General features: G+C 49.5%; 1 protein-coding gene across 2 annotated transcripts in view; it reads left to right on the top strand.

Annotated features, from left to right (window-relative positions):
- Positions 1 to 15,313, top strand: part of CLPB (ClpB family mitochondrial disaggregase) — a 79,440-nt gene that overhangs the window by 62,753 nt on the left and 1,374 nt on the right. For both annotated transcript variants that reach the window (XM_079973650.1, XM_079973651.1), the window contains exons 10-15: positions 584 to 628; positions 2,215 to 2,376; positions 5,141 to 5,297; positions 6,984 to 7,057; positions 9,286 to 9,405; positions 14,880 to 14,984. In XM_079973650.1, the coding sequence (XP_079829776.1) occupies positions 584 to 628; positions 2,215 to 2,376; positions 5,141 to 5,297; positions 6,984 to 7,057; positions 9,286 to 9,405; positions 14,880 to 14,984 (663 nt within the window). The remainder of the gene's footprint in view (positions 1 to 583; positions 629 to 2,214; positions 2,377 to 5,140; positions 5,298 to 6,983; positions 7,058 to 9,285; positions 9,406 to 14,879; positions 14,985 to 15,313) is intronic.

The raw sequence follows: 15,313 nt of genomic DNA on the forward strand, positions 1-15,313 counted from the left end.
ATTTGGGTGAAAATTCTGGCCGCTGTGCTTTGGAGAAAGCCCAGGGATGCTCATTAACTTGGGAGTAGTGCATCTGCTTTGCGGGACGAAGGTCCCAGGCTTGGTCCTCTATGACCACCTCCAGGTAGAGCTTAGTGTGTGCCTTGCCTGAATCCCTGGGGAGTTTCTTGGATGTCTTCAAGCTCTGCTCAGTCAGTGCAAAGGGAGCATACGCAGTCCAGTATCCCTATTAACCAGTAACTAAATAAAACAAGCCATACCACTGCTCTTTCTCCCCCTGCATAGTCTACTGGCAGCCACTCTCCAGGGTTTGAAACTGAGCCGTTCCCAGCCCTACCTGGAGATGCCGGGGGGGGGGGCTTGAACCTGGGCCCTTCTGCAGTCAGAGCAGATGCTCTGCCACTTCTTCTCCTAACAGCCTTTGTGACTACAGATCAATATACAAAGTGGGGACACGACACACAGGTCTCTGCAGAGCCTGGCATTGCAACAGGCATGCTCTGTCAGGGATCCGGAATTGACTGCAGCTGCCTGTCATCAGCACCAATAAATGAGTCCCTTTTTGTTTCTTTTGTGCCACCAGGGTTTCATCAGGCTGGACATGTCTGAGTTTCAGGAAAGACACGAGGTTAGTAAGAGAGATGCACGCCCTCAGCAACACCATCACTGTTTGAAGATCCCAGAATCGCACCTGGCGACACTTGGCATTCTCACCTTTGCTGATACCCTCCTCTTGGTGGCAAACTCCACATTCTCACCCTTGCTCCTCCAGCCTCACCTGAAAAAAGAAAACTTAACATTTCTATGGTGTGCCCTATAGAACACCATCTCCCATACATTCCTTCCTGTCTCCTGAGAAGAAGGAGGTAGCTGTATTCTGTGTTCCTTGTTTCTTAGTTGCAAGATTAGTTGGGATATAAAGTAAGGCTTTTTCCATGGTGCCTGGAAAGAGATCTCAAGCCATCTCCTTGTTCATTTTCCTCCCCTTTTTATTTTTTTCCTGTTCATTCATTTATTCATTTTTTTTGTTGTTGTTTTGGCCTTGCTATGAAAGGCTCAGTATTGTCTGAAAGTGGAAATCTGTTGCAGGATAAGCTTGTGGCTTTTTTTAATGAAAAAAAGAGAGAATTTTTAATCTAGTGGTTCCTATACCTTTTGGGAACCCCATCCCCTTGGTTCCACAAACTCAGCCCCAGTTCCCCCACTCTATAAAAAGCATTATTCAAAATTGCAGTTTGCATGAGCAAACGCCCTCCAATCAGATGTCAAAGACAACTATCTGAAAGGAAAGTTTTAAATGTTTGACATTTTACTATGTTTTTATATGTGCTGTAAGCCACCCAGAGTGGCTGGGGAAATCCATCCCAATGGGTGGGGTATAAATATTATTATTGTTGTTGTCATTGTTATTATTATTATTATTACTATTACTGTTACTATTACTATTAATACTACTACCATTACGACCGAGGAAGAAAATAACATGATAAAATTTAAAACCATTAATTTCACATTTATTCAAAATCCATTTAAAATGGTTTAATTTAATTAATTCAACCAAACTGATGAACTCGATACAGTAATACTAGTGTTCAAAGTCTGATAGTCATTTAGACTTTCCACGCCCCCCTCTGCTGCCCCCCTTGCCTCTTAGTACCCCCCTAGGTTATCCCACTGTCCCCACCCCCAGGAGATGGTACAACCACTAGCCTAGTCCCTGTTGATCAAATATTCCTGGTGAGGTTTTAGAATATTTGTGGAAAGCAGAGTGTAGTGCAGAAGCTCTTAAAAGTGTCAGGGCCCCTTCAGAGCTACTCGCCAAGGCTTCTATCTCTGGGACCTTGGACCCATAACTCAGCTGCCTCTGCTCTCCTTGTCCACCTCCCATTTCTCCAGACCATGCAAAAAGCCACCACTGTATATCCCTTAAAATGTAGATTGAGGAGCAGAACTGATTCTGCAACATAAGCAGCCATGTGATGATGCGCCTAATTTGCACATTGCGGTCTTAGTAATTGGATTTCCTCCATTCCAAATGCACCCAGCTCTGGACGTACAATCTTTTCCTTGCTCTCTCAACGCACTGAAGTCGGACGGTGCAGGCTCCGAACTCCTTGTGCAGGCTAGTCTTGCTTTGAGCCACAGCAGGTCTCTTTCCCCCGGCCCAGGGCGTGGGCATCCCCATCTGACGCCTGTGGCCTCTTTCCCTCCCAGGTTGCCAAGTTCATTGGCTCTCCGCCAGGTTACGTCGGCCATGAGGAAGGCGGCCAGCTTACCAAGAAGCTGAAGCAGTGCCCAAATGCTGTGGTGCTCTTTGACGAAGTGGACAAGGCCCACCCGGATGTCCTCACCATAATGCTGCAGCTGTTTGATGAAGTAGGTAAAGGTAAAGGTACCCCTGCCCGTACGGGCCAGTCTTGACAGACTCTGGGGTTGTGCGCCCATCTCACTCAAGAGGCCAGGGGCCAGCGCTGTCCGGAGACACTTCCGGGTCACGTGGCCAGCGTGACGAAGCTGCTCTGGCGAGCCAGAGCCGCACACGGAAACGCCGTTTACCTTCCCGCTGGTAAGCGGTCCCTATTTCTCTACTTGCACCCGGAGGTGCTTTCGAACTGCTAGGTTGGCAGGCGCTGGGACCGAGCAGCGGGAGCGCACCCCGCCGCGGGGATTCAAACCGCCGACCTTTCGATCGGCAAGTCCTAGGCGCTGAGGCTTTAACCCACAGCGCCACCCGCGTCCCCTGTTTGATGAAGTAAGACCGTCTTTTTAAAGATGCCGTCCGAGGCCCCTGTGGCAACGTGAGGTTCCTGTGTGATTTGGCAAGTTACCCTCGCTAGCCAGTCAGGAAAGAGTTATTTGGGCCACACAAAAATGCAGACTTATCAAGTTGAAAGGCACGTGTTAAGCCGGATAACCCCTCGGCACATTGGACCCCGTTTTGTGCAATAAATGATTGCCTGGTCCTTTGGGCTGCTACAGCAAACAGAGAAAACTGTGCACATGTACATCACCACAAACCTAGAAATGGCACAAAAGGGGCAAAAATGGCCCTAAAAGAGTGCAAAAATGGCACAAAAACAGCACCCAGGAATCCCAGGAGCCCTTGCACCAACTTTTGAGGCCTGTGGAGAGTTGGAGTTGGAGCAAGGAGGTTTGGAGGGAGCGATGGCGGTGTTTGCAGGTGTTTCCAATGGCATTCCGAATAGACGTGGTTTAAACGCACGGTACCTCGGAACATAACCCCCATGTAAATGGAGAGTTGCCTGTATTTTATTTCTTGCATCTTATATTCCTCCTTTTCCTCCAAGGAGCTCATTGTGGCATAAAGTTCTCTCCCCCTCCGCACTTCATCCCCACCACAAGCCAGCAGAGAGGCACTGAGCTTCTTGGGCCAAGTCAGCATCTGAACTCAGGCCTCCCAGGCTCTAGTCCAACGCTCTAGCCGCTACACCACACTGCCTCTAACGTATTTATCCGTATTAACCAGTAAGCGGCAGATTCCATTTTGTAGAATAGCCATGGGGAAGAATGAGGAGCTGATGAGGGGGCGCTGAGCCCTTCCTTTCTCCAGATGGCCAGGGCGTTTGCTTCGTCATTATCTGGTGTGCCACCTTAGGGACTAGTAGCTTGCACTCTGCTGCTCCTTTTCCGCAGTTGAGCATCTCAGGATACTGGATTTTACGCAGAACACACCCTCCTGCTCCCAGGCACTTCAGCATCCTTGAGTCCTTGCATCACTTTACTTGTTTCCCACTTGACTGGGGTGAGGGGCATTGATACAGGCGCAGCTACGCCTTGGGGTCGTTGGTTTGTGCCTGAGGACGTCTGACTCCTCCAGGCTGACTGGCTGACCTGCAGTGGAGCGCTTGGCATTGCCCTGAGGGGTGCTGAGCGCATGCAGATTTCACCACCCTCCTGTGTGTGTCCTCACTTCTTGGTGTGTGTGTGTGTTTGTTTTTTATTATTAAAACTGGCTGTGTGGTTGTTGTTGGTGGTGGCGGGCTTTTCAGGGTGGGGGGCTTCTCTCTAGGATTAATATCACCGGTATTGCATAGATCATGGTGGCAGCCACTAAATGCGAAATCAATTCCTGAACCGCCTGCCTGACAGAGCAATAACCGAAATGTTAATCCCAAGCACCCGGCACAAATTTGTGTCCTTCAGCTGGGCACGGCTGCGCCTGGCAGCGTTGAGAGGGAGGGGACAGACGACTTATGCTTTTGTTTTATTTTTCTTCTGTCCCCCTCCCTGCCATTCCCCAAATTGGCTTTTTGGAAGGTTCTTATTTTTAGAGTTCTTGGAGGGAGACAGAGGAGGGGAGCGCTCAGAGTGGGGGCAGAGGCAATGACTCTGCTGTGCAGCAGCCCCCAAGTGCCTCTTGCCCTCCCCTCCAGTTATGATCTCATGTCTGATGAGGGAGCAGCTAGAACAATCCCCCTGTACCAATGATATGTCTTTATAGCTCACAGCCGTTCCACTGCCAGCGTATTAAACTGGCTTTCTCCAGCACGAGTAAGCTGCCTTGCGGGGCTGAGGCGGGTGCACAGGCAGTGCCCAAATGCTTCCATTCCTCTTCCAAGCAACCTAGAACTGCAGGGTTGGAAGGGACCCTGAAGGTCCTCTAGTCCAACCCCCTGCAGTGCAGGAATTTCAGCTAAAGCATCCATGGCAGATGGCCGTCCGATCTCTGCTTTAAAAGCCTTAAGCAAATGAGAGTCCAGCACCTTCTGAAGGAGTCTGTTCCACTTTCTCAAATGGCTCTTACCCTCAGAAAGTTTTGTACTTTAGGCAGAATCTCCTTTCTTGCCCCTTGGATCCGTTGATTCTGGTCCTCCCTTCTGGAGCAACGGAAAACAAGCTTGCACCTTCTTCCATGCAGCCCTTCAGATATTTGAAGATGGTTCTCACGTCATCTCTCAGTCTTCCTTTATGGCAGCATTCCCCAACTTGATCCTTCCCAATGTATTGGACTAGATCTCCTACAAGGGCTGCTTTCTGCAGCCTCCTTGCAGAGCAGAGAGGGCCTTATGCCTGAATCAGCCCCCAGAAACTTCCCTTTCTAACGGTAGGCTTTGCATCAATTCCACTCCTTGTTCCTTACGGAGGTGTCTGACTCTGCTGTTCGTTGCTGTTTCTGAAGGGCCGGCTGACAGATGGGAAGGGGAAGACCATTGACTGCAAAGATGCCATCTTCATCATGACCTCCAACGTGGCCAGCGACGAGATCGCCCAGCATGCCTTGCAGCTGAGGCAGGAGACCGTGGAACTCAGCCGGAAGAGAATTGCCGAAAAACTAGGTACCCGTTCCCCCTGTGTGCATTCCTCCCCCCACCCTCTAAACTCTGGATGTTCTCTTCCTTGTGCCAAACCCCAACCTGTGTGACATCCTTTCCGCTGTATCAGACAAAGTTCTGTCTGTTCCATGTCTCATTCAAGTGGCACCAAACAAGTGGCCCCAAAGCACAACGTGAAGGCAACAGGCTGCGCCCAGCAGCCTGCATTTAGCCACCAGCATTTAAGTTTGGGGTGTCTGCCACACCTCTTCCTAACCTCATGCCAGTGTGGTGAAGTAGATTAGAATCACCCCACTTTGCTATGGCGGTTGGCCCCGAGATCAGCCCATCCATCATGAGATCCCTCACTCCTATCAAATCCCTCACTCCGCCATGAAACTTGCCCCAGGGTGCGTCCTTGGACCAGTCACTGCCTCTCAGCCTAACCTAGGCTTCCTCAACCTCTCAGCCTAACCTAGGCTTCCTCAACCCAGATGTTTTTGGCCTACAACTCCCATGATCCCTAACTAGCAGGACCAGTGGTCAGGGATGATGGGAATTGTAATAATAAACAATAAATTTTTATTCATACCCCGCCCTTCCCGGTTCAGAAAACCTGGCTCAGGGTGGCTAACAACAAATTTAAAACACTTAATTGATGCTACAAAAAACAGCATAAAATATGGTATAAAACATGAATAACAATAAAATCAAAAATCAATTTAGGGGGGAAATCCATCCAATTAACATTAGATGATCACCAGGGCTAGGAGGCTAAATTAGTCCTAGTCGGGCCAGCGAGGAGACCAGGGGAGAATTAGCTGTGGGATCCCAGAGCGGGTAATCTTCATAAAAAGGGGAGGGGGAGGGAAGGAAGGGGAATAAAAGATCAGGCTAAGTTCAAATTGAAAGCCAGGCGGAATAGCTCTGTCTTACAGGTCCTGCGGAAGGAAGTTAAATCCTGCAGGGCCCTGGTCTCCTGGGACAGAGCATTCCACCAAGTCGGAGCCATCACTGAGAAGGCCCTGGCCCTGGTGGAGGATAATCTGACTTCCTTAGGGCCCGGGACCTCTAAACTATGGTTATTCATGGACCTTAAGATCCTCTGCAGGGCATATCAGGAGTCTCAAAACATCTGAAGGCCCAAGGTTGAGGAAGCCAGGCCTAACCTTCCTCACAGGGCTGTTGTAGGGATTCAGTGAGGTGGGCGGGGGGGGGCAATTTATGCCACCTTGAGCTCCTTGGAGAAAAAGGTGGGATATACAGTGGTACCTCGGGTTACATACGCTTCAGGTTACAGACGCTTCAGATTACAGACTCCGCTAACCCAGAAATAGTACCTCGGGTAAGGAACTTTGCTTCAGGATGAGAACAGAAATCGTGTTTCGGGGGCATGGCAGCAGCAGGAGGCCCCATTAGCTAAAGTGGTGCTTCAGGTTAAGAACAGTTTCAGGTTAAGTACGGACCTCCGGAACGAATTAAGTACGTAACCAGAGGTACCACTGTAAAGGCAATCAATACTTTGTGCAAACTGGCTCAATAATTTGTGCAAACAGTGTCTCGGGACACTGGGCAAGCAGAATGAGCCAAGCTGCGGTGCTGGCTTCCAAAGCCAACAAGCAGAAGCAAAGGAACCCCCTGCTCTGGAAAGTGTGCAGTCTTTGTGGGTCTCCCTGCACCCTGAGCCAAGCTTGTGCCTTTTCCTTTCAGATGACGTCCAGATCACAGACAAGATAACTATCTCAAAGCAGTTCAAGGAGAATGTCATCCGCCCCATCTTGAAGGTACAGATGGTGCTGTTTATCGCTAGCCTTTCCTTTCAGCCGTCTTGGGTTTCCAAAAGTGGAACGCCCCAAAGCCTCGGGGGTTTGTTTTCAGTCCTCCTCTTCAGATAAGATAAGATAAGATAAGATAAGATAAGATAATAATCTTTATTGTCATTGCCCCCTCTCGGGGACAACGAAAATTACTTGGCAGCTCCATCCACCCAGGTAGGGCACTCCACACAAAATCAGAACTATAAAAACACTAATTAAAACAATACAATATAATACAGCAAGGAAGATTAGATGACTTTCAAAGTCCAGGTTTCCCATTCAGGGCCGAGATCGCTCTGGAGAAGAAGCTGTTCTTGAGACGGCTTGTTCTTGTCTTCATCGTCCTGTATCTCCGTCCCGACGGCAGGAGCTCGAAGAGACAGTGACCAGGATGCAATGGATCTTTTACTATGTCCAGTGCCTTCCTATGGCACCTTGTGGCATAAATCTGCTCTAAGGTGGAGAGTGAGCAGCCAACAATGCTCTCTGCTGCCTTCACAACTCTGCACAACCCCATCCTGTCCTGGGTAGTACAGCTTCCGTACCACACACATAAGCCATAAGTGAGCACGCTCTCAATGGCACAGTGATAGAAGGCAAGCAGCAGTTTCTGTGGAAGATGGTTTTTCCTTAGGATTCTCAGAAAGTACAGTCTCTGCTGCGCAAGCCTCTGAGCCGAAAGCACTTGCACATTAATGCCCCATGTCAAGAGGAGAAGTTGGTTTGGCTGGCATTCCTCACTGCCACCTTCAGTCCCAGATGCCACACACTGACTGGGATGGCAGATGGTATGGGGGAGCCTTAGGACTCCACCCCAGACCACCGTTGAATTTCAAGAAGACAATTTGATATTTATGTGTCACTATTGCTCAGGTGTGAGAAGTGCAGAGGATCATTATATAACATATGCATGTAGTGTACACTTAGAACCATAGCTCAAGAATCCCTGACAGATGGCGATCCAACCACTGTTGAAAAAACCTCCAAGTCCCATCACCTCCCGAGAAAGTCCACTCCACTGTCAAACAGCTCTTCCTGTCTCTTAATTCGTAGATCATACAAGATTTCTTACAAAATCCTCGTAGTTTTTCCTAGACGATATTTACCAGCACAGTGGTACCTTGGTTTAAGAACAGCTTAGTTTGTGAACAACTTGGATTAAGAATGCTGCAGACCCGGAAGTAGGTGTTTTGGTTTGTGAACTTTGCCTCCCCCACTGCTATGGGAAAGCACACCTTGGTTTAAGAATGCTTTGGTTTAAGAACGGACTTCCAAAACAGATTAAGTTCATAAAGCAAGGTACCACTGTATAAAGGTAAAGGGACCCCTGAACATTAGGTCCAGTCGTGGCCAACTCTGGGGTTGCGGCACTCATCTTGCTTTACTGCCCGAGGGAGCCGGCGTACAGCTTCCGGGTCATGTGGCGAGCATGACTAAGCCGCTTCTGGCGAACCAAAGCAGCGCACGGAAATGCTGTTTACCTTCCCGCCGGAGCAGTACCTATTTATCTACTTGCCCTTTGAAGTGCTTTCGAACTGCTAGGTTGGCAGGAACAGGGACCGAGCAACGGGAGCTCATCCCTCACGCGGGGATTCGAACCGCTGACCTTCTGATCGGCAAGCCCTAGGCTCTGTGGTTTAACCCACAGCACCACCCGTGTCCCTTACATCTGTATAGCAGCACACATTTATTATGTAGCATTGGGAACATTCCAGTGGGTCACTAGGCATAATTTTTTTAAATACGGGGATCTGTATATCGTAATATAACAAACATCCATCCGAAAAGAAGTCTGCACTAGCTTCTGGGGAATTCTCATATTTTTTAGAAACATCAGAAGCAACTTGGTGTATGAACACACTGAACAGGAAAATTGAGAGCCTGCAATCCTATATGTTTACCTGGGAGTAAATTACAGTGCTGGAGCAAAGCAGGAGTCTCCCTGGTTCACACTTAGATGGGGGTAGAGTCCTCCTAAGCAACTTAATGAAGGGGAGCCCACCAGATGTAATTGGGGGGAGTGGAGAGGTTCTGCTCATTCGTCCTTCTGTTCATTTTGATTTGCTTTCACTTCTCCTGGTCTGGTTTTGTCCTCCACGGACAGTGATTTCAACATGTTACAGGTTTCCTCCAGACTGCTCATCGGCTTTGCCTTCCCAGCAAACCTCTCTGCTCTGCCCCTTTTCCTCCTGCAGGCTCACTTCCGGAGAGACGAGTTCCTAGGAAGGATCAACGAAATTGTCTACTTCCTCCCCTTTTGCCACTCGGAGCTCATCCAGCTTGTCAACAAGGAACTGAGCTTCTGGGCTAAGAGGGTAAGCATCTCTCCCTCTCGCCCCCACATCTCCTCCCTCCCCATGCATTGTGCCTTTCGCGCGCGCGCACACACACACACACACACACACACCAGCACTTCATTTAAAGAGAGAAATAAATCTTTGCTGTGAAGATAGGTTCATATATGCGAACACAAATATGTAACTGCAGACACATAATTGAAAAATCACAAATTAAATCCAGGTGCGTGTTATCCAATTCTACAGTTTAATGACAGTTAGACCTAACAGCATTTCACATACCAAATTTTGCACCAAATTTGTTACAATCCTGAGCTTCCATTTTAAAATAGAAAGCAAAGCAAGTTCCTGGTCCTTATTATTATTATTATTATTACTATTATTATTATTATTAAGCTGTGTTTGAAGAATTAAAATCAGACGCCTGTCTGTAAAAAGCACCAGCAATCAAGAGAGTGGAAATTCTGTGCCCTTCCCAATAACCTTCCCCTCTCTTGCGGCGTGTAGATTCCTAATCATGTCACTCATAGAATCCTAGAATTGTAGAGTTGGAAGGGACCCTGAGGGTCATCTAGTCCAACCCTGTGCAATGCACTCTTGCCCTTCTTGGGTGGCACTATAGTTCAGTGGTAGAATATTAGCTTTGCGTGCAGAGAGTTACCAGCTTCCTCAAGCAAGACTTGGACACTCGTTCCCGAAACCACTTCCTGTCTGCTTAGGCCAGGCATAGGCAAACTTGGCCCTCCAGATTTTTTGGGGACTACAACTCCCGTCATCCCTAGCTAACAGGACCAGTGGTCAGGGGTGATGGGAGTTGTAGCCCCGAAACATCTTGCCTGGCTAAGGCAGTGCTGAACTAGATAGACCAGTCACCTGACTCAGTATAAAACAGCACATGCATCTGCTGCTGCTGCTGCTGCTGCTGCTGCTGCTTGCGTGAGTGTTGGGAGGACCGCTCCCTCTCCTGCCAACTCCATCTGGCCGAGGGGGCGGGGCCTGCACTCACTGCCACAGCATAAGAGACCTGAGAGAGGCCTCCGGGACACGACTGCTGCTGCTGCTGCTGCTGCTTGCGTGAGTGTTGGGAGGACCGCTCCCTCTCCTGCCAACTCCATCCGGCCTAGGGGGCGGGGCCTGCACTCACTGCCACAGCATAAGAGGCCTGAGTAGCTACCGGCAGCAATGGACAAAATGGTTTTAAATGTTTTAATCGCTTTTAATTTGCAGCACTTTAAATGGTGGTTGTTGTTTTATATAATATTATATTATTTCATTATTTTATTTTTGCTTGGGGTGGGATAAGCACTGAGTCAGCACTATTGTTCCTTGTTTTGCTTTGTTTTGTTTTGTTTTGTTCTGTTTTGTTTTATTATTATTATTATTCTGTTAAATTATTATATAGTTTGTATTTTGCCTTTTAAGGGGGAGGGTCATGGCTGCCTGGGAGTGGGCCTCAGCCAATAGATTGGGTGGGGCAGGTTCCACAGGGGGAGATGTATTGGGACACCCGATCTCAGTGATCACGGGCAGGAGGAGGAGTTATGCTAAGACCAGACCATGTCATTACCGAGGAGGCAGGTTTAGTCGTTGTTTGAGGACTATCCCTGCCTCCAGGTCTGGTCCTGACCGGAAGGATACAGTAATCAGCAAGGGAAACCCACATGACCTGAAAGTGTTGCTGTGCAATGCCAGGTCAATGATGAATAAAACCACTGCCATCCACGACCTGATTGTGGATGGAGGATTTGACCTGGCATGTGTGACAGAGACCTGGTTGGATGAGGCAGATGGGCCTGTCCTTGCCGCTGCTTGCCCACCAGGTTTCTCTTACGCACAGCAACCCAGGTCATGTGGGCGGGGAGGGGGGGTTGCAGCGATTTTTAGGAAGTCATTAGTCTGCACCAGGCGTCCTATTGGGAAGACCCAGTTTTCTGAGTGCATGTTCTGGAAGTTGGGCAATAGGGGCAGTACAGGATTCCTACTGGTGTACCGACCTCCCCGCTGCACCAAGGATTCCCTGCCCGAGCTGCTTCAGGTCGTGGCGGATATACTCCTGGAGACACCTAGCTTGGTTGTCCTGGGGGATTTTAACATCCATGCCGACACGACCTTACAAGGGGCAGCTCGGGACTTCGTGGAAAGCATGGCCTCCATGGGGCTGTCCCTGAATAAGTCTGGCCCAACCCATAGCCACGGACATGCCTTAGACTTGGTGTTTACCTCTACGGATGTTGGTGATCTGACATTAACTAAAAGCGAAACAAAAGAAGTGCCATGGTCAGATCACTACCTGGTGCAACTGGACTTCTCCGCAACCCTTCCCCTCCGCAGGGAGGTGGGACCGATTCGGATGGTCCGCCCCCGCCACTTAATGGATCCAATTGGCTTCCAGAGAGTGGTAGGGGATGCTTTATCCCAAGTTGATGGCCTTTCAGCTGATTCCCTGGTGGCACGCTGGAATGCGGAGTTAACCAGGGCTATTGACTGTCTGGCTCCGAAGCGCCCTCTCCGATTGCATGGAGCCCGGACAGCCCCGTGGTTCTCCCCGGAGCTGAGGGTGATGAAACAATCGTTGAGACGGCTAGAGCGCCGGTGGCGGAAAACTCATTCTGAATCAGACCGGACACGGGTTAGAGCTCAACGTCGAGCCTACCAAGTGGCAATGGCGACGGCGAAGAGGGCCTTCTTCGCCGCCTCCATTGCATCTGCAGAAAACAGCAGCAGGAGACTTTTTCAGGTGGTTCGCAGTTTATCGGAACCACCTGTACCACCGGGGCCTGGTAGGGACCCCAAGATCTCCTGCAATGCTTTTGCAAAGTTTTTTGCAGATAAAATCGCTCAGATTCAGAAGGAAGTAGACTCCACAGTGGGAGCAGGGCCAGGGCGGGAGAGTGCTAGAGTTCTGTCTGGTCCTGTTATATGGGATCAATTCCAATCTGTTACCTCCGAGGATGTGGACAGGCTGCTTGGACGAGTGAAACCGACCACCTGTCTTCTTGATCCTTGCCCATCCTGGCTGATAAAAGCAAGCCGGGAAGGGCTGGGCGATGGGCTTTGCGGGGTGGTGAATGCTTCCCTCTGTGAGGGAGCCTTCCCAGACCCGCTGAAAGAGGCGGTCATTAAACCGCTTCTTAAAAAAACATCTTTAGACCCGGCCAATTTGGCCAACTATCGCCCAGTCTCAAATCTTCCATTCTTGGGCAAGGTGATTGAGCGGGTGGTTGCTGAACAACTCCAAGCACGCCTGGAGGAAACGGACCATTTGGATCCCTTCCAATCGGGATTCAGGCCTCACCATGGGACTGAAACTGCCTTGGTCGCGCTGGTTGATGATCTCCGGCGGGCTAGGGACAAAGGTGAGAGCTGTTTCCTAGTTCTGCTGGATCTCTCAGCGGCCTTTGACACCATCGACCATAACATCCTTCTGGACCGTCTAGAGGGGCTGGGAGCTGGGGGCACTGTTATACAGTGGTTCCGCTCCTTCCTCCTGGGCCGTGTTCAGAAAGTGGTGGTGGGGGATGAGTGTTCAGACCCTTGGGCCCTCACTTGTGGGGTACCTCAGGGTTCCGTCCTCTCCCCCATGCTTTTTAACATCTATATGAAGCCGCTGGGAGAGATCATCAGGGGGTTTGGACTGGGTGTTCATCAGTATGCAGATGACACCCAGCTCTACCTCTCCTTTAAATCAGAACCAGTGAAGGCGGTGAAGGTCCTGTGTGAGTGCCTGGAGGCGGTTGGAGGTTGGATGGCGGCTAACAGACTGAGGTTGAATCCTGACAAGACAGAAGTACTGTTTTTGGGGGACAGGAGGCGGGCAGGTGTGGAGGATTCCCTGGTCCTGAATGGGGTAACTGTGCCCCTGAAGGACCAGGTGCGCAGCCTGGGAGTCATTTTGGACTCACAGATGTCCATGGAGGCGCAGGTTAACTCTGTGTCCAGGGCAGCTGTCTACCAGCTCCACCTGGTACGCAGGCTAAGACCCTACCTTCCCGCGGACTGTCTCGCCAGAGTGGTGCATGCTCTGGTTATCTCACGCTTGGACTACTGCAACGCGCTCTACGTGGGGCTACCTTTGAAGGTGACCCGGAAACTGCAATTAATCCAGAATGCGGCAGCTAGACTGGTGACTGGGAGTGGCCGCCGGGACCACATAACACCGGTTCTGAGAGATCTGCACTGGCTCCCAGTACGTTTCCGAGCACGATTCAAAGTGTTGGTGCTGACCTTTAAAGCCCTAAACGGCCTCGGTCCTGTATACCTGAAGGAGCATCTCCACCCCCATCGTTCAGCCCGGACACTGAGATCCAGCGCCGAGGGCCTTCTGGCGGTTCCCTCATTGCGAGAAGTGAGGCTACAGGGAACCAGGCAGAGGGCCTTCTCGGTAGTGGCGCCCGACCTGTGGAACGCCCTCCCATCAGATGTCAAAGAGATAAAGAATTACCTGACATTCAGAAGACATCTTAAGGCAGCCTTGTTCAGGGAAGTTTTTAATATGTAATGCTGTATTGTTTTTAACACTGATTGGGAGCCGCCCAGAGTGGCTGGGGAAACTCAGCCAGATGGGCGGGGTATAAATAATAAATTATTATTATTATTATTATTATTATTATTATTATTATAGTAGTGTTTAAAAACATAGTTTGTCTGCAGAGGGTCCCAGATTCATTCCCTGGTGCCTTCAGGGAAGGATCCCCCTCTGGAGCCCTGAAGAGCTGCTGCCAGCCAGTGAAGGTTATACTGAGCTGGATGAGCCCAGGTGATGGTCTGGCTCGTCATTAAGCAGCAACAGACAGGCATGTGAAATCACTTTTAATGAAAAACAAAAGTCAGAATAAGCATTTAGATTAAGAAATGTTATACAACACAAACAAATCTTCCGCACATGTTTTTGTTTTTTGTAATGTGCTCTGAGTGCAGAATTTGGGTTGCACTTCCTTGGGGTGGAAACTTCATTTTTTTTAAAATAAATGAATAAAAATGTGGCCTTGTGCAGTTGCCATGACTCCTGTAAAATCCGTGCAGAGAGAAAACTCCACACACACAAGTTACCTATTTTATTCAGATGAATATTTGATGCCAAGCCATTTCAAATGTGTGCGGTTAGAAAAAGTTTAAGGTAATATGGCCTTAATTTACACAATATAGCACTTAACGGGATCAGGGTAGATTGTAATAGAACCGATTCCCTTCTTAACTCTTGTCAGCTCTGATGAAGCTGTTTTCCAGGGGAAGGAAATTGCAGTACTTTTTTTAAAAAAAGCAAAACTCCACACCCGCAAATCCTCTCCAACCATATAGATTTTCTGTGCGGTGGTATTACAAAGATGTCCTCATTTCACCAAGATCACAGTGGAGGACAGTGTTCAGGCGAGGGGGGTTTCCATAGATAGGAGACTCCGGCCCAGAAAGCTCTCTGCTCCAGCCTCTGCTTCAGAGAGCGAAAGCATGGCCATCGGATCCCAGTAACTTGCTGCTTCTTTCTCCCCCTGCAGGCCAAGGCAAGGCACAACATCACCTTAGTATGGGACAGGGAGGTGATGGACGTGCTAGTGGACGGCTACAACCTGCACTACGGAGCCCGCTCCATTAAGCACGAGGTGAGCGGGGGAGGGGGCAGAGGGGGCTCTTGCTCCTCTTCCAGTACTGACAGAAGGGACATGATGGCAAGTCTTGCTTTCTCCCTCAACTAAGATGCTCCACCTCTTCGTTGAGCTGTATCCACCACGACCCCAAGGTCTCATTCCCCATGAGCATATATGAAATTAAAATTTCGCGGCCCCTTCCAACTCTGCAGCATGATTCACTGATGTGCAATCTCTTGAATGTGCAGTCTGCCAGTCTCAAGGCGGCTTCTGCTTACGACAGCCCACGTAGGCTGGATTTCTGTGTATTTTTATTGTTTTAAGTCATTTTTATTTGGTTTTAC

Source organism: Podarcis cretensis, assembly GCF_951804945.1.
Source record: "Podarcis cretensis genome assembly, chromosome: 4".
In the NCBI taxonomy this organism is placed as follows: domain Eukaryota; kingdom Metazoa; phylum Chordata; class Lepidosauria; order Squamata; family Lacertidae; genus Podarcis; species Podarcis cretensis.